Source organism: Bos taurus, chromosome 16 (assembly GCF_002263795.3).
Source record: "Bos taurus isolate L1 Dominette 01449 registration number 42190680 breed Hereford chromosome 16, ARS-UCD2.0, whole genome shotgun sequence".
NCBI lineage: Eukaryota > Metazoa > Chordata > Mammalia > Artiodactyla > Bovidae > Bos > Bos taurus.
This window is the reverse complement of record NC_037343.1, coordinates 42,003,181-42,022,406: the sequence shown is the minus strand read 5'-3', so window position 1 is coordinate 42,022,406 and position 19,226 is coordinate 42,003,181. Positions and strand designations below refer to the sequence as shown.

General features: G+C 49.4%; 1 protein-coding gene across 6 annotated transcripts; it reads left to right on the top strand.

The window, feature by feature from the left end:
* Positions 1 to 1,356: 1,356 nt before the first annotated feature.
* FBXO6 (F-box protein 6) lies at positions 1,357 to 19,162 on the top strand. Of its 6 annotated transcripts, none has more exons than XM_005216960.5 (8): positions 1,357 to 1,435; positions 4,229 to 4,362; positions 10,746 to 10,931; positions 14,369 to 14,663; positions 16,743 to 16,869; positions 17,385 to 17,480; positions 18,397 to 18,532; positions 18,760 to 19,162. In XM_005216960.5, the coding sequence occupies exons 4-8, from the start codon at positions 14,399 to 14,401 to the stop codon at positions 18,931 to 18,933; spliced, it is 798 nt and encodes a 265-aa protein (XP_005217017.1). In that variant the 5' UTR covers positions 1,357 to 1,435; positions 4,229 to 4,362; positions 10,746 to 10,931; positions 14,369 to 14,398; the 3' UTR covers positions 18,934 to 19,162. The 6 variants fall into 6 exon arrangements, with proteins under 6 accessions (XP_005217017.1, XP_010811560.1, XP_015330583.1 ...); XM_010813258.4 differs by lacking the exon at positions 1,357 to 1,435 and adding an exon at positions 1,537 to 1,617 and having other exon boundaries at positions 10,698 to 10,931; XM_015475097.3 differs by lacking the exon at positions 1,357 to 1,435 and adding an exon at positions 1,537 to 1,640.
* Positions 19,163 to 19,226: the final 64 nt, after the last annotated feature.

Sequence of the window (19,226 nt, the reverse complement as noted above, 5' to 3'; positions counted from 1 at the left end):
GCAGGGACTGTTACTGACCAGGGTTTTCACTCTCCTTATCAACAGAAATTGATAAGATGCCAGATAAGAAGTTCAAATAAGCCTTTACTGGGACCTCCACTAGAGTTGGAGGGAAAGAAATCAAATAACAGGTTTCCTTGCTCCCTGGCTAGCTCCAGGAGTGCAGGGGTGGGAGCAGGTGTGGGGGTGGGGGGACTCAGCTCCGTGAGCTGGTTCCTTACATAGGGTGACGGTAGGGTTGTTAGGGGTGTGTCCAGGGCTTGGGCTGGAGGGGTGGCCTAGGTAGTTTGCCCACCCCTTTGGTGATGTGTGCGAGGGGGCATCTGTAGTATTTGCTTTTGCTCCCAGCTTTTCAGAAGTGACAACTGGATTTTTGGTCTTTTGTATCTAGTCCATAATTTCCCCCAACTTAGTGTGCAGGCAGTTATTTTCAGTGTCTTATAGTTTCTTTGTATTTTGTTGCTCAAGGGGACTTCTGAGCAGGTGCAAGCCCTGCAGCAAAGAGTCCCTGGTCCCACCCAGCCTGTCTCAGAACCACCACCCACTTAACTGTAGGGCAAGTCAGCAAAGGACACTCTGTCTTGGAGGAGACACAGCCCTGAGTTAACAGCCTAGCCTGGATCAGGCACCCCTGGGCAGTGCGGGCCTTTATGACCCTTTGTGATTGCCTGAAGTGTTGTTCTTCAGTTGCTCAGTCATGTCCGACTCTTGAGACCCTATGCACTGCAGCCCCTGGGCTCCTCTGTCCATGGGATTTCCCAGGCAAGAATACTGGAGTGGGCTGCCATGCCCTCCTTCGGGGGATCTTCCCAACCCAGGGATTTAACCCAGGTCTCCAGCTCGGCAGGAGGATTCCTTACCACTGAGCCACATGGGAAGCCCCTGAAGTAGGTGCTAATTATTTATTGAATAGAGAAAGTGAAAGTTGCTCAGTCGTGACCGACTCTTTGCGACCCCATGAACTATACAGTCCATGGAATTCTCTAGACCAGAATACTGGAGTGGCTAGCCTTTCCCTTCTCCAGGGGATCTTCCCAACCCAGGGATCAAACCCAGGTCTCCCACATTACAGGCGGATTCTTTACCAGCTGAGCCACAAGGGAAGCCCTGAATAGAGAAAAGAATTAACTTAATCTTAACAAAAAAACACAGAGTGGATTACCTTTGAGTTAATTGAGGGCTACCCGAGAGATGGTAGGAGCCAAGCTCAAGGCCAGAGTTTCAGCAGTCTCCCTCCAGACCCACTTCGCTCCCGGAGTCCAGGGATCCCGGGTAGTTGTCTAAGGAGTGGCCCCAGAGGGGAGGAGCTGGGTCAGGAGGCTTCCCCGGAAGGAGGAGAGAAGGTCAGTCCCCGCCGCTGAGCCGCCCGCCGCCTAGAAGGGAACGCTTGAGGCCTGGAGCTCCCCTGACCCGGCCCCAGACTCCCTGGCACACGGTGGGTGAAGGGGTTCCGGCGCTGGGTTGGCGAGGTCTAGGAGCGGCCCAGAGGGAGGCGGCCGGAGCGCGGCGCGGTGACGCAGGCGCGGGGCGGGGCGAGAGCGCACGGCACCTAGGAGGCCGCAGGCTCCAGGCCGATACCGAGCTCCGGTCCCGCGGAGCGCTCCTTCCCGTGCCCAGGTCTCAGCCCAGCCGGGGGACGGGTAGGGGGGCGACAGGCGCGGGATGGGGCTTGGATGTCAGGCGCTGCGGGTCTCTGGTTCTCCCAATGTTGACCGAACCCGAGAACAACGTCACTTGCGGGCCGACACCCGCGGCAGGCGGAGAGAGACGGAGGGAGCCCCTTCCGGGCGTGGCGGGGCGTGGCGGGGGCGGAGCCAATCGCCGGGGTCTGGTCGCCGTGGCGCGTAATCCCTCGCCTCCCCACCTGGCTGTCCCGGAGCATCCTAGGCTTCCGGGGCCATTGCCGCCTCACCTCCAGAGCAGCACCCTGGCCAGGAGACAGTCTAGGGACTCTGGTCATCGTCACGCCCGCGGGGCCTGGGACGAGGCCAAACTTACCCAAGCCTCAGCTTCCGCTCTCCGAAATGGACTTAGTAACAGGGTCTCAAGGGGTTCTGGGGAGAGTCAATGGAGAAAAGGCTAGTGCGTGGCTTCTGGACTGGTACGCAGGAAGCCCAGTAGGTGCGAGAGGCTGCCTCCTAGCGCTGATGTAGACGTTTCCACTTAAAGAGTGCCCCAGGATGACCTTCACCCACCCCCCACCCCACCCCCGCTACCCCCTCTGCAGTCAGGCTTTGGGAATGGGGTTCAGTAATAACATGGGTTGCCATGCCCTCCCTCAGGGGATCTTCTCGACCCAGGGATCGAACCCGCGTCTTTTATGTCTCCTGCTTTGGCAGGCAGGTTCTTTACCGCTAATGCCACCTGATGTTAGTCGCTCAGTCATGTCCAACTCTTTGCAACGCCACGGACTGTAGCCCACCAGTCTCCTCTGTCCATGGGATTCTCCAGGCAAGAATACTGGAGTGCATTGCCATTTCCTTCTTCAGGGATCTTCCTGACCCAGGAATGAAACCTGGGTCTCCTACATTGCAGGCAGATTCTTTACTGTCTGAGCCACCTGGGAAGCCCAATATCATGGGACCAGACTTTGGACAACAGGTTAAGACACTTCTAACTTGGAGATACAACCAGTCCATCCTAAAGGAGATCAGTCCTGGATGTTCATTGGAAGGACTGATGTTGAAGCTGAAACTCCAATACTTTGGCCACCTGATGCGAAGAGCTGACTGATTTGAAAAGACCCTGATGCTGGGAAAGATTGAGGGCGGGAGCAGAAGGGGACAACAGAGGATGAGATGGTTGGATGGCATCACTGACTCAATGGACATGAGTCTGAGTAAACTCCAGGAATTGGTGATGGACAGGGAGGCCTGGCATGCTGTGGTTCATGGGGTTGCAAAGAGTCGGACACGACTGAGCGACTGAACTGAACTTTAAGCCCAGGGACTTTTATTTGGCCTAGACAATGCTTTTAGAAGTTACCAACTTTTAAAAATCGACAGATTTCATGTTTTAAAAAAAATGTTTAAAATTTCTCCTGAAAAATGGGAAGACCTGGCCACAAGGAGTATTTTTCCATCATTGCCCAAAGGACCAGGGGACCATAGGAGCCAGGCTCGAGGCCAGAGTCTCAACAGGAAACTAGGGTAGAGGTCTAGGGAGTGGCCGCGCAGGACAGGGGCTAGGTCAGGAGGACTCTTTGCCTTCCCAGAGGGAGGAGGAAGCAGAGAGAAGGTGAGTCCTTGCAGGAGCTACATGTACCTTGTGGTGGTGGTGGTGGTGGTGGTTTAGTCACTAAGTTATGTCCACCTCTTTGCGACCCCATGGACTATAGCCCACCAGGCTCCTGTCCATGGGATTTACCAAGCAAGAATACTGGAGTGGGTTGCCATTTCCTACTCCAGGGGATCTTCTCGACCTGGGGAAAAGTACTTTATTTATCTGTTTATTTTTTTCTCTGCTGCTGCTAAGTCCCTCTAGTTGTGTCCGACTGTGCAACCCCATAGACGGCAGCCCACCAGGCTCCCCTGTCCCTGGGATTCTCCAGGCAAGAACACTGGAGTGGGTTGCCATTTCCTTCTCCAATGCATGAAAGTGAAAAGTGAAAGTGAAGTCGATCAGCCATGTCCGACTCTCAGGGACCCCATGGACTGTAGCCCACCAGGCTCCTCCGCCCATGGGATTTTCCAGCCAAGAGTACTGGAGTGGGGTGCCATCACCTTTTCCGATTTTTTTTTTTTCCTCTAGGATTAGTAAAATGCTTCTTCCTGGGCAGGTGCCAGTGTGCCCACCCTCATTTTTTATGGGATGAATGTGTTGAGAAGACTGTGAACAGTGTGAAAATTAATAAAGGGAAACTGATAGTACAATCCCAGCATCAAGAGGCATACTGGGCATTTCTGGCAGAAAGTGACAATACTGCTGCAAACAGAAAGCAAAAAAGATCTTCTCCTTGTTTGGCAACAGCTCAGCCAGTGAGAGACTAACAACTCAACCAATGGCAAGCCATTATGCTTCCAACTCCTAGTATCTTCCAGTGAATTTTTTTGTTTATAACAGCCCCACCCAACTTTCCCTTCTCCTCTATAAAAAGAGTCCCTTCTCCTTTACCGGAGTACGACTTGTAAATAGCTTGCTGAAGTTGCATAGCCTGAATTGCAGTTCTTTGCTGCTCCAAAATAAACCGGTTTTGCTAGTAAAAAAAGTGACCATTTTACTGTTTTAGGTTAACTTACACGGAGGTTTCACGGAGATCCAGAGAAGATCTTCCAACAACTCCAAGGCTGGTGAGCAAACAAGTGCCGCAACTCAAGGAACCCACTGGGCTCACTACTTTCTTGCCAGCCTGGCAGTTTGAGGGTAAGTTTTCCTCCTGGATCCGAGCTCCGCTCTTTCTGCAGCTCTCCAGGCTTTATCTGGGGGCTTCCCTAGTAGTTTCAGACGGTAAAGCATCCGCCTGTAATGCAGGATCCCCGGGTTCGATCCCCAGGTCAGGAAGACCCCCTGGAGAAGAAAATGGCAACCCACTCCAGTATTCTTGCCTGGAAAATCCCTATGGACAGAGGAGTGTGGCGGGCTACAGTCCATGCGGTAGCAGAGTTGGACACAACTGAGCGACTAACACACAGGCTTTATTTGGAATCAGTTTGAAGGCACCATCCTTTTTTATTAAGGCCTTGTTTGTCTGTGCATACTTAGTTAGCCCTTAGGCCTCACTCCATGTTGAAATCAGACTGTTCCTAACTGTGCTAGCTTCCAGTCCAACTACTTTTAGAACCAGGCTTTTCCTATTGAAACTGTGCTGATATTTGGCCTGGGGGCTGTTTAAGAATGATTCTTTTGCTCCAGAGAAAAAGCCCTGAAAAATGGGATCCTAGTTATACAAAAATGTTTTGACGGTGCTCCCCTTTTCAGGGACCTGAGGCAATTTTATGTTAAAAGAAAAAAAAAACCTACTGTCTCTCCTTGTAAGCATTTTTAACTAAATGGACCAACTGAAACAGATGTAATTTAGAACATCAGTGACCAACGTAGGAAACTTTTGAACTCCCCAGATTTCCTTTCTTAAAATTGTTCAAAGTAACTGAGGCAAACATTAAAGACAAAACAGTTTCTGAGGCCTTTTTTCCCCTGCCCTCTCTTCTTCGTCTGTGGATGCTGGCTCCCCAATGCTCCCTTGCTCTGAACCTATCGGAACATGCTCCTTAAAGTCAATCTTCTGAGGATTGAAATAAATCCCAGATTACCTATGTTCCCTGGACCAATTGTGAGCCATAGTTAAAGCGTTTCCTAAAGTAACTGAGGATCCCCCATAGGTTTGCTGGAGATTTTAATACAGTTTTTCAAACCTGCCAGTCTGGTTGCTCAGATTGATATCAATCCATGTGCTTGTTGGTGAGTGTCAAGTAAGCACTGGATGAAAGTAGCCCCATGGGAACATTCTGGAAGGGTTTTAGTAGAGCAAAACCCTACCTTTTGGCAAGAGGCTAGAACACTCATTGAAAACCTCCACTGAGCAATGACAGTAGCTTTTCCTAAGCCTGTTGACTGGAACGAGATGCAGCCTTACACACAAAAATCTGATGATTATTCTGTTCATGATTAGTCTAACCGACTTAAGGTTAATTTTTTAAAATATATGTATTTTATTGACATATAGTTGACTTACAGTGTTTCAGGTGCACAACAAGGTTGTTCAGTGATACAAATACACATATTATTTTTGAAATTATTTTCCATCATGTGTTATTACAAGATATTGACTATAGTTCACTATGCTACATAGTAAACCTTTGTTGCATATCTATTTTTTAATTAAAAATCTAGCATTCTATTCATACTAAGTCAAACAAGTGGAATCAAAATGTCATAAATTTTTCAGTTAGGCAAAAATGTGTAAGTTTTCTAAAGTATATATAATACATATTTGTATATGTATACAAAAGCTTTTCTACTACACTTGATAAAGGCTTGAGAAAGAACGTCAAAAAAAAAAGAGATGGAGATATTGGAGAACATAAACTAGATGAAATGGGAACACTGAATATGAAATAGAAAAAGTGAAACAAACTAGATACAAGTAAAAGATCATCATATAGCCCAGTTGTTTTTAAACAGTGACTGCCCATTAGAAGCATTTCTGGTGCTCTGGAGGGAAAAAGCAATCTCTGAGCATTTGTATGATTTCAGGTTATTTTTAAAGAAATATTCAACTTCCTTCGGATGTTGAGTCCCCTTGGGTAACTGTTACTTCCATGTTTATTAATGGACTGGACTGGGATCTTTTTATTTTAGTTAAAAGCATGAGAATGGAATGGGAAACTGTGTCCACTCTTAGATTCATTTGGTAAATCAGATTACTTGCTTCCTAAATGAGCCACCAGAAAGAAAGGCCTCTAAAATTCTTAATCTTCAGCTCCAGCAAGTGAAGGTCCCTAAACAGATCCAAAACCTTCTAGTTTCTGGTATTGCAGAGAATCAGGGTATCAGAAAAAAGATTTTTACCCATTTAAGCATTTCAGGAGCTTTCAGTCTTCTCATCACGTCTCTCATCAGCCTTTCCAGTATCCTTCTAATGCCCAGTGAGAGGGCTCCAAGAACTACAGGGGCTTTTCCCAATCCTCCCTGTTGATCAGCTCGACAATCCCACTGCTGGGCATACACACCGAGGAAACCAGAATTGAAAGAGACACGTGTACCCCAGTGTTCATCACAGCACTGTTTATAATAGCCAGGACATGGAAGCAACCTAGATGTCCATCAGCAGATGAATGGATAAGAAAGCTGTGGTACATATACACAATGGAGTATTACTCAGCCATTAAAAAGAATACATTTGAATCAGTTCTAATGAATCAGTTCTAATGAGGTGGATGAAACTGGAGCCTATTATACAGAGTGAAGTAAGCCAGAAAGAAAAACACCAATACAGTATGCTAACACATATATATGGAATTTAGAAAGATGGTAACGATAACCCTGTATGCGAGACAGCAAAATGCGAGACACAGATGTATAGAACAGTCTTTTGGACTCTGTGGGAGAGGGAGAGGGTGGGTTGATTTGGGAGAATGGCATTGAAACATGTATAATATCATATAAGAAACGAATCGCCAGTCCAGGTTCAATGCAGGATACAGGATGCTTGGGGCTGGTGCACTGGGATGACCCAGAGGGATGGTATGGGGAGGGAGGTGGGAGTGGGGTTCAGGATTGGGAACACATGTACACCCGTGGCGGATTCATGTTGATGTATGGCAAAACCAATACAATATTGTAAAGTAATTAGCCTCCAATTAAATAAATCTAAATTAAAAAAAAAAAAAAGAAAGAAACATCTCTCCAGATTAGGAAGGAATTTCTGTCCTTACTGAGAGCAGAGCCACACTCTTGGAGCTCAGCCCCACTGCAGAGAACTAATACAGTTCAGATAGGGGATCTCTAATAACCTTCATCAGGCTCCTGTCTCCAAGCCTTCTCCCTTTTGTTTGGGCCTTTTGAGAGATACACACCCATTCTCTTAGCTCCTCCAACTCCATTCATTATTAGGTTAAGGCTTCTTGGAAGAGTATTATACCAGAATTTCTTCCTCCCAAAAGGTGGAAATAATTCTAGAATTTGACACTAGCCATCAAAATAGCCAGCCAGGTAAATGAAAAGACCTTTTGACATCTTTTATTTGTTCTGTGTCTAACACTACAGGGGCTGATTCTGGAAATACCAATTGTTTGTCCCTGATCAATCAACTACCACCCTCCTTAAGGGCCAAATCTCAAACTGATACTGGCAAAATTCACAATGTACCTCCATTAAGATTCAAATAGATCCCTCTAAACTCTCCAGAATTAATCAATAGTCTATAAGTAAAAAAGCCCTTCAAGGTGTAAAGCCCATAATAGAAGATTTCAAGGCTCATGGTCTCATTATCCATTGCAGTAGTCCCTGTAATACCCCTATTTTACCCGAGGGGTAAAACCCAGGTGCTGAAGATGGCTTGTCCAGGACCTCCAAGCATCAAACACTGCTATCTCTCAACACCCAGTTATTCCTAACCCCCACATGCTACTGACGTCTGTTCCCTGTGGAAGCAAGTTTTTCACTGCGATTGATCTATGCATGTATTTTTCAGTACTCCAGTTGATAAAACTAACCGGTAATCTTTTTGCCTTCACCTGGAATGGACAACAGTACACCTGTACAGTGATGCCCCAGGGTTTCACAGAAAGTCCTTACTTTTCACATTTCTTCAAAGCTGATTTAGATGATATAAAGTTTTCTACAGATTCTCCTTTGTTAAAATACATAGATGACTTGCTCTTGTGCTCTCCTTCTCAAACCTCCTCACAGGAAGACAGCATTCACTTGCTAAAACTTTGAAACATAAAGTCTCCAAAGAAAAACTGCACTTTGCTCAATTTCAGCTTTGATATCTAGATCACTTGATCTCAGAACAGGGACTATGTTTAGATCCAGATAGGCTCCATAATGGCTTCCTAGGTGGCACTGCTGATAAAGAACCCACCTGCAAATGCAGGAGATGGAAGAGATGTGAAGTTCCATCCCTGGGTTGAGAAGGTCCCCTGGAGGAGGGCATGGCAACCCACTCCAGTATTCTTCCCATGGACAGAGGAGCTTGGCAGGCTACAGCCCATAGAGTTGCGAAGAGTCAAACAAGACTGAAGTGACTTACACTTGCACAACAGGCTCCATGACATCCTAAACTTCCCCAAATCAAAAACTAAGCACCAGTTATGAGGCTTTCTCAGCTCTCTAGTTAGTATTGAAATCAGATTCCAAATTTCTCTCTATGGCTCAGCCCTTACGTGATTTATTAAAAACCGGTAAAGTTGACTCCGTTAATTGGACAGGTCAAGATGATACAGCTTTTGAAGACTTAAAGAAAATCTTAATGAGACCACCTGCACTTGAACATCCTAATCACCAGCTTCCCATTTTCCTCTTTGTGTATGAGAAGGCAGGGACTGTCCTCAGACCACTCACCCAAAAACATGGGGACCATCATCGACCTGCAGGGTTTTGTAGCCAACAGCTGGACCCTGCGGTGCAGGAATACCTCCCCCCGACCTCCACCCATGTCTCAGCCATTCCTGCCACTGCCCTCTGCTTAAGGCCACTGAAGAGATAACCATGGGATTCCATTCAACCACGTTTGTACCCCAGGTAGTGGAAGCCCTCCTGAATTCTCATCCACTCAACACTTTTCAGTCAGTTGCCTCACCTCGTATGAAATCCTTTTGCTGACTGCTCCCCACATAACCCTTTCACATTTACTAACTTCAGCCCAGCTGCTCTTCTCCCCTCCTTCACCACGAAACCCCTGCACTACCTGACCCTCACAGGTCACTCTTTGACTCCACATAATCATTTAGAGGAGATACCTCTAATCACTGCAGATTTTTCATGGTTTACTGATGGTCCTTATTTAAAGGGAGAAAATGGTAAATACTGTGCTGTATATGCTATTACAACTCCTTTTGATATTGTTGAAGCAACACCTTTGTTCATTGTTCACTGGCTAAATCCTGTCTGACTTTTTGTCACCCCATGGACTACAGTATGCCAGGCTTCCCTGTCTTTCACTGTCTCCCAGAGTTTGCTCAAACACATGTCCATTGAGTCAGTGATGCGATCCAACCATCTCATCCTCTCTTGCCCTCTTCTCCTCCTGCCCCCAATCTTTCCCAGCAACAGGGTCTTTGCATTAGGTGGCCAAAGTACTGGAGCTTCAGCATCAGTCCTTCCAGGGAATATTCAGGGTTGATTTCCTTTAGGATTGACTGGTTTGATCCACTTGGAACATCTTTACCTATGGCTTAATTACCCTACAGGTTGAACTATATGTTCTCATGGAGGCTTCAAAGTTTAGCCAAGGCAAAACTGCTTACATTTATACTGACAGTATGCCTTTGGAGCAGCCTATGACTTTGAGATAACATGTGACCCCCTGGACTATAGCCTGCCAAGTTCTCCTGTCCTTAGGATTTTCCAGGCAAGAATCCTGGAGTGGGTTGCCATTCCCTCCTCCAGGGGATCTTCCCAACCCAGGGATCAATCCTCCGTCTCCCATTTACCACTGAGTCACTGCGCAAGTCCCCACAGCTGATAAAAAGAGATATATTTTAATATTGTGTGTGTTAGTCACTCAGTTGTGTCCGACTCTTTGCAACCCCATCAACTACAGCTCGATAGGCTCCTCTGTCCATGGGATTCTCCAGGCAAGAATACTAGAGTGGGTTGCCATTTCCTTCTCCAGGGGATCTTCCCGACCCAAGGATCAAATGCAGGTCTCCTGCACTGAAGGCAGATTCTTTACCATTTGAGCTGCCCGAGGAGCTCAGAAAAACAAAAATCTAAGTACATCAGCTACTGGAATACTGGAGTGGGTTGCCATGCCTTCATTGAGGGGATCTTCCCAACTCAGGGATCAAACCCAGGTCCCCTGCACTGCAGGCAGATTCTTTAGCAGCTGAGCCACCAGGGAATCCCAAGAATACTGGAGTGGGTAGCCTATCCCTTCTTCAGGGGATCTTCTCAACCCAGGAATCAAACCAGGGTCTCCTGCATTGCCTGCAGATTCTTTACCAGCTGAGCTACTATGAAGAACATTGCTCTACCAGAGCATTGTTATTTTTAATGGAAGCAATTAAGCCTTTATTATAAAATCTTCTTCATAGTGTGCTCTTGGGAGATGAAGACCTTAAGTATCACACCTTTCAACCTAGAGATTTCATCTATTGGAAAAGACACCTCAAGAAGGACTCTCTTCAGCCTCCCTGGAAAGGCCCCAGCTGCTGCTAACCTCCCCTTGTGCTGCCAGACTCCAGAGAAGAGACTCTTGGATTCATGTGACGCATCTAAAGAAAGCACCAGACCCTGACTGGACCTGCACACCATCTGGTGACCTGAAGGTAAAGATTTCCTGGAATTGAAGCAGATGACATGCAATGAGGCGGCTTGCCCCAGATGTCTAGACAAGGCCTGTTAGAAGGTTCAATATTCACAGATGTGACTGTCTTTCATCTAGACTATAAAACTGACCCTGGATTCTTAGCCAGTTGAGTCTCTACATTTGCAACCTATAATCTGTACCACTGATGAAACATCTGATTCCAAAGATTTTCTTGGAGATAACAATACTGTCTAATTACTCCATGTTTATTCCTACACTGTGTCATTCCAAAGTTCTTGTTAATTCCTTCAGTTTTGAGCATAACTTTGCTTCCCAGTTGGCACTAGTGATAAAGAACTCACCTGCCAATGCAGGAGACAAAAGAGATTCGGGTTCAATCCCTGGGTGGGGAGGATCCCCTGGAGGAGGGCAGGGCAACCCACTCTAGTATTCTTGCCAGGAGAATCCCATGATCAGAGGAGCCTTGTGGGCTACAGTCCATAGGATCACAAGAGTTGGACACAACTGAAGTGACATAGCAACAAATTGCTGTATTCACTCTTATAAGATACAGACTTTTAGATAGGAAATTCCTGAGAGGTCTCCTCCTGGCCACCCATCCCCCTTGATACTTAAATGTGACCACAGTGGGTATCCAATATGTGCACTTTCCCTCTGACATAGGACAAGACACTCAGGAAAGATCCTTCCTGGCATCCAGGGACAAAAGGTGATTGAATGCTAGTTAAAAAAACAAAAAACCCTGAGTCTTGATCAGGGATGCTCTTGGAGAAAGATCTTGATCAAAAGGGAGAAATGTGAAAATTAATCAAGGGAAACCTTATTAAAATGGACTGGGGAGGACAGAAAGGGGAGTACTTGACAGTCAGTACACATCCCAACAGGAAGAATCAATACAGATCTCCAGCAGGAAGTAACGCTACTAGCGCCAGCAGAGGGAAGAAAATTTTTCTCCTTTCCTGGCAACAGCTTAGCCGATGGGAGACTGTCACAACTCAGCCATTGAAAAGTCACCATATTTGGAACTCCCAGTTTCCTCCAGCAAGCTTTATAACTGTCCCTCCTGACTTCCATGTCTCTTCTATAAAAGAATTCCCTCTCCTTTGCTTGGGCTTCCCTTGTGGCTCAGCTGGTAAAGAATCTGCCTGCAATGCAGGAGATCTGGGTTCTGGGTTGGGACGATGCCCTGGAGAAGGGAATGGCTATCCACTCCAGTATTCTGGCCTGGAGAATTCCATGGACTGTATAGTCCATGAGGTCACAGTCTGACACGACTGAGGGACTTTCACTTCACTTTCTCCTTTGCTTAAGAAAATTTACAAGTGTTTCACCAGTTGTATGTCCCAAATTGCAATTCTTTGCCAGTGTTAGTGTTAGTCTCTCAGTTGTGTCTGACTCTTTGTGACTCCATGGACTGTACCCCACCAGGCTCCTCTGTCCATGGACTGTTCCAGGCAAGAATACTGGAGTGGGTTGCCATGCCCTCCTGCAGAGGATCTTCCCGACCAAGGGATCGAACTTGGGTCTCCCACATTGCAGGCAAATTGTTTACTGTCCAAGCCACCAGAGAAGCAGTTCCTTGCCACTCCCAAATAAATCTCTTCTGCTGGTAAAATATCCGGCTGTTTTATTGTTTTACGTTAACAACTGCTTTTTTGGCCAAAGTCACAGTGGAAAATGAGAAGTCTCCCCAGTGTCCCTACATGTGGGAGGAGACTATTCCCTCCCCCCACCGTAAGCAGATAAGGCCTGAGTGATAGTGGCTACAGGCCCACCCCACCCCACACTCTGAGGGAATCCCCTTAGACAGCTGGATAACCACGACCCCCCCAGGCAAGATTCAGGCCAAGGTGGTGACACCACTCTAATTTTCCCAAACCCCTGTGCAATTCAGGGCTTCCTTGGTGACTCATTGGTAAAGAATCTGCAATGCAGGAGATCTGGGTTCGATTCTTGGGTCGGAAAGATCCTCTGGAGAAGGAAATGGCTACCCACTCCAATATTCTTGAGTGGAGAATCCCATGGACAGAACCTGGCAGGCTATAGTCCACGGGGTCACAAAGGAGAGTCAGACATGACTAAGCAACTAAACTAGAACAAAAGGGCTAATGATGCTGTGGAGCACTTCTCGACCAGCCTTGTGCTCAATGCTTTACTTGTGCCCACTCAGTCCTCCCAGCCCTTTTGAGGTCAGGACAGCTACTACCTCCATTTGGGGCAGTGAGAGGGATTACTTTCCCAGGACAGGGAAGCCTGGTGCGCTGCAGTCCATGGGGTCACAAAGAGTTGGACATGACTTAGCAATTAGACAACAATCTTCCCAGATAATCATTGAAGACCACAACTAAAACACAAGCAATCTTATATCTTCACCCTCAATCTGCTTTTCAGTTTCTGGGCATTTCAGAGTGATCTGAAGCCCAAGCCAGAACTGTCTGGGGGTGGGGGTGGGGTGGGGAACCTCCTTAAGGGGATATTTATCACATTCGTTTTCCAGGCTAAAGTGAACAATTTGGGGAGAGGAAGTTTGTTATCTCGGGACTAGCCCATTACTTAAGTTGTGAGCTAGTCTGTGGATGCAATAAAGATTTTATATTCTAACGGTGAATTCACAGCATTAAAATATCACTGAAACCTTTTGCAGAGCTTACAGACAACAGCATGGTCTTGGCAAAATCTTACAGTTCATCAGGCCCACCAACTAAAAATTAAGCCATTAATTTTTAATGGGGGGATGGAGCCTCTTAAAAAATTAGTCCCTGAAGACTTTATCAATATTTTTGCACTCTTTCAAATGTGCATAACATGTGACCACTTTATTGTGAGGGTCTACCGTATACTAATGTGTGTGCTGCTAAGTCGTTTCCGTGGTATCCGACTCTGTGCGACCCCATAGACGGCAGCCCACCAGGCTCCCCCATCCCTGGGATTCTCCAGGCAAGAACACTGGAGTGGGTTGCCATTTCCTTCTCCAATGCATGAAAGTGAAAAAATAAAGTGAAGTTGCTCAGTCGTGTCCGACTCCTAGCGACCCCATGGACTGCAGCCCACCAGGCCCCTCCGTCCATGGGATTTTCCAGGCAAGAGTACTGGAGTGGGTTGCCATTGCCTTCTCCGCTAATGTGTGTACTCAATCGCTAAGTCGTGTCCGTTTGCAACCCCATAGACTGTAGCCCGTCAGACTCCTCTGTCCCTGGGATTTCCCAGGCAAGAATATTGGAGTGGGTTGCCATTTCCTTCTCTGGGGGATCTTCCTGACCCAAATCCATGTCTCCTGCGTTTCCTGCATTGGCAGGTGGATTCTTTACCACTGAGCCACCTGGGAAGCCCACTGTGTACTAGAAGGGGGCTCAGATGTTTCCTGGCCTGGGTTCCTGGGGATCTGTGGGGTCCACCTTCCTGGTCAGAGCTCATGACCAGTGTTGCTCCCCACAGGCCTGTGTGTGCACCTCACCCCCCGCAACCATGGCCCTGGTCAGCATCAACCAGCTGCCCGAGAACATCCTGCTGGAGGTGTTCATGCACGTGCCCGCCCGCCAGCTGCTGCGGAACTGCCGCCCCGTATGCTGCCTCTGGCGTGACCTCATTGACCTCGTGTCCCTCTGGAAGCGCAAGTGCCTGCGGGAGGGCTACGTCACCGAGGACTGGGACCAGCCTGTGTCCGACTGGAAGGTCTTCTACTTTCTGTGCAGTCTCCGCAGGAACCTGCTGCGCAACCCGTGTGCCGAAGGTGAGCAGGGGCTGCTTCCCTCCCTTTCCTGAACCTCAGGACCTTTGCACTTGCTGTTCCCACACTACCTGGACTGTTCCCTCACCCCCCTGCCCCAACACTCACGCTCCCTTGGTCCTTCTCATCCATCAGATCTCAGTTCAGAGATGTGCCCTGATCCTGCATCTGAAAACAGGGTCCCCCACCTCTGTCACATCGCCCCATCTCCTTCCTTCATTGCACTGATCATAACCTAGAATTACTCAATCTCTTGTTTTTTTTTTTTTCCCCTCTGCTACAAATTTCAAGTTCCTGGGGCCTGACAGATCTTGCCACTTGGCACCCTGTGCCCACATAGCAAGTGCTCAGGACACATTGGTTGAATGAATGAGCATACACCCGGCCCCCCTTCCCATCTAGTTCAGTCTTTGCTGCCTAAGGGCTATGTGCAAGCTGGCTATGTACCTGGTCTGAGTCATTATCTTCCTGTCACCTCATGATACAGAGGACGAATTTTGAGAGGTGACTACGATCACGTGGTTTGAGGCTCCAGTTTTGCTTATGTTCTCTTATATTTGCCAGGGTTTGTTTATTTTTTTCCCCTTTGTTAGCACCTTCATTTCATATCAGGCATCATGCTTCCTGCTGGGATATAGCAGCAACTGATTAAGAGGCCTAGTCTGTATGCTTAGAACTCTTTTCATGCTTGTTTTCTCTCTCTGTTCTCACGAGCATCATGTAGGTTAGCCAAAGAAAAAAGGCAGGGTCCATTTTATAGATGGGGAGTATGAGGCCCCCCCAAGATGAGTGTCTTGCCCAAAGATCTAGAACTGCCCAGCTTCTGGAGTCTGGTCCTGACTACTAAAGTTCCTCAGCCCCATAGACAGCGCCCCACTCAGTCTCCTGGCCTGCCCCCAATTCTGCTCAGAAGCTGCCCAGCAGGTCCAGGCCACCAGCTTGGCTCATCCAGCCCTGCAGAGCTGGCCACCCAGCCTTGCTCAGCTCTCCCAGTGGGCCTGCCCTGGGTAGTAGCCCAGCTCCTGGATTTCTGAATTCTTCCGGTTCTCTGCTGGGGGGCCCCCAGGGAACCTGGGGAATAGATGTGGGCTCCTAGTAGAGGGAGTAGTGTAGTAGTGTTAGTCGCTCAGTCGTGTCCAACTCTTTGCGACCCTGTGGACTATAGCTCCCCAGGCTCCTCTGTCCATGGGATTCTCCAGGCAAGAATACTGGAGTGGGTTGCCATTCCCTTCTCCAGAGAATCTTCCTGACCCAGGGATTGAACCCAGGTCTCCTGCACTGTAGGCAGATTCTTTACCATATGAGCTCCAGGGAAGTCCTAGTAGAGGGAACAAAGGAATAATTTGGAAAAGCTCCCCTGGTGATTGTTCTGGAAAGCCTGGAGAGGAATCACTGTTTCGGGGGAGACAGAAAGGACAGCCTTATGCCTCCAAACCTACTCTGCCAACCTGGTGGGGAACCTGTCCACAAATACACAGTTACTACACAGCACCAACCCAGAGGATGCCCGGACCCCGAGTCCTCCGTCCTGCCCAGGGCAGCAGGTTCCCACCACCCACCAGCAAACCCCCCTTGGATCTCAGTTCCGTAGTTGACCTCCCAGACGTTGACTTCAGGGGGACTGTCAGAAAGTGGTCTGAGGTGGGATGAACTCACCTCTAACCGTTCAGAACAGAATTACCCTCACGGGCCCTGCGTCATTCAGTGGTTTGAGAACTGAAACTTGGGTATTTCCCAGAGCCCCGCCGGCAATATGGAAGTGAGGAAAGTTTGGTTTAGAATTTCTGCTTATACTGTTTTTTTATTTTTTGCCACCAGCTTCACGTCAGGAATTTAGCCGGTCAGAAACAAAGTGGGAAAGTGGGAGGGGAGGGTCCCAGATCAGAGCTGATGTGATGAGCACAGGTCGGAATGTGGAGCAGTGGGGGGTGGGTCTTTGCAGGGTGGCTTCAAAGTGGCGTGGGGGGCATGCCTTGAGATCTGAGCCTCCCCAACTCCTGCCCCGCCTCCCAAGACCAAGTGGAGAGGGCCAGACTGAGCATTCACACAAGGGATCTCCCTGGGGCTTCTGTTTTTTCCTAGAGGATATGAAATCCTGGAAAATCGACTCCAATGGAGGGGACCAGTGGAAGGTGGAGAGCCTCCCCGGAGCACACGGCACAGGCTTTCCTGACTCCAAAGTCAAGAAGTACTTTGTCACGTCCTATGAGTAAGACAGAATGAGTCGAGAAGCTGTGTGGAAGGAGGAGGGTCCAGACACCTGCCAAATCCCAAGGCCTAAGTGAGGGCCTGCCCATGAAGCTCCAGGGAGAGGGTTCCCAAAACCAGCTCAGGGTCTACTGCTGCCTAGAGCAGGAGTCAACTCAGCAGCCACGTTAAGAGACAGCAGGGGTGGAGAGCAGATTGAGGAGGCAGGGAGCCTGTTTTGGTGGTGAGGCTAAGTCAAGGGAGATACAGGCTGTCCCCAGTCTAGGGACCTGAGTTTACAGGTGCCCTCCTTAGGGTGCTGGGAGACTGGGCCTAAGGACTGGGATGGATGCAGCCCAACACAAGTGGGTCAGGCTCCCCGCATGTTCCCCACGGGGCTGCCAGGAAGCAGGAGCCAGAGTCCACAGCAGCAGTGACTGGCCCGCAGTGATCGAGCGGGGACTGCTGGGTCCCTTGAACTACCCCCCTGGGTCCAGGCCATGCCTGCAAACACATGCCTTTCCCTTTGCTCCCCAGCATGTGTCTCAAGTCCCAGATAATAGACCTCAAAGCTGAGGGCTACTGGGAGGAGCTACTGGACAAGTTCCGGCCAGACATCGTGGTTAAGGACTGGTGAGTGGGGGCCCCCACCTGAGTCCCACACTCTGCAGCCCTCCCTCTTTTCTTCCTGAGATCCCCTGTAGGGAGTGCCTGCTGAACCCGGCAGTGTCCTGGGGCACGGGCTGCCCTCCTTCCTGCTGACAGAGCCAGCACTTACTCATTCAACACCTGCCTCCCACCACCACCACTGCCCTGCACCAGTAGATTTTAACCCCAGTTTACAGATGGGGAGACTGAGGCCTACAGATGTGTTGTCACAAACAGGCATGGGAGCAAAAGATACCAGAACCCAGCCTCCTTGGACCTCACAGATACTCACATGCCTCCTTGCCTGTCTGCTACCCCTGCCCCTTTAACCGTTCATCCCACGACTCTATCCCAAGCTCCTGTTCTGTGCCCAGTGCTTTGCAACACTCTGGCCTGGCTCAGGGCAGAAGCTGAGCCCCAGTGCCAACCAGGCCCACCACTCTGAGGGTAGAGGGTGGGGTTTGAGGTGTGCAGAGCTACAGAGGTTTCGGAGGATACAGTGGGGCTGACCAGAGGCTGAGCTCTGTGTCAGCCCCATCACACAAGCCCTCCCTCCCAAACCTCCATTAAAATGTACAGGTGACACACATCTGACAGCCCAGGCCTTTATCTCTGTAGAGAGCCTGTTGCTTTTTAGGTTGAAAAAAAAAAGATTACATTGAAATCTCCACTGGAACACCCAAGAAGGTTGTTGCCCCTTTTCTCAGATGGGCTCATTGAGGCCCAGAGCAGACTGTACTCCAACGGGCACAGTGGGGCACAGGGAGCACTGCAGCCACCTGGGCCTCATGGGCAGAGCAGGGCAATGAAACTCGGGGCCCCAGTTAATGGGCCTGCTGGTTGCCTACTTCCAGGGCCGCCTGTCTTGGGGTCCCTAGTCCTGAGCCCCGCCCTCCCACAGGTTCGCCCCTAGAGCAGATTGTGGCTGCACCTACCAGATCCGAGTACAATTGGCCTCGGCCGACTACCTCGTCCTGGCCTCCTTCGAGCCCCCACCCGTGACCATCCACCAGTGGAACGATGCCAAGTGGACAGAGGTGAGGCCTCACCTGCTTGCCCCTCGCCACCTGCTTCTCCCAAGGCCAGGATGGCAGGAAATCAGGGGCAGCCCCAGGGCCCAGAATGCCCCAGTCCACTGCCTGGAGCTCCTGCCTTCTGGCCGGGAGGCTCTCCCTTGCAGGACCTGGCTCCACCCTTCCCTTCCTCAGCTCAGCCATCATCACTTCTCCAGTCCTAGTGATTGCTCTCTCTCCCCTCCCCCCAGGTTTCCCACACCTTCTCGGATTACCCTCCAGGAGTCCGCCACATCTTCTTTCAGCACGGGGGCAAGGACACCCAGTTCTGGGCAGGCTGGTATGGGCCCCGTGTCACCAACAGCAGCGTTGTCATCAGCCACAGGGTGACCAGGAACCCGCCCCACGCCATGGCGCAGCCCTAGACCTTGCCGGGGCCAGAGGAGGCACCCCACCTTCCCTCCACACTCCATCTCCATAAGCCATCTCTGACTGTCCTCTGACAGCCATCCATCCGTCCTCTGCCTGGGCTAGCCGAGTGCCAAAGGTCCCTTGCAGGCAAGAGCTGAGCCTGTAGGGGGCAGCCCCAGCCCTGACCTGGGCTTACTGTCACATAGCTCTGACTTTTTGTTGTAATAAACGTTTTCAGCAGAACTCGCCTGGGACTGGGGCCAGGGGTGGGGCTACAAGGTCCTTGGCACTTGGGCAGAGAAGCAGC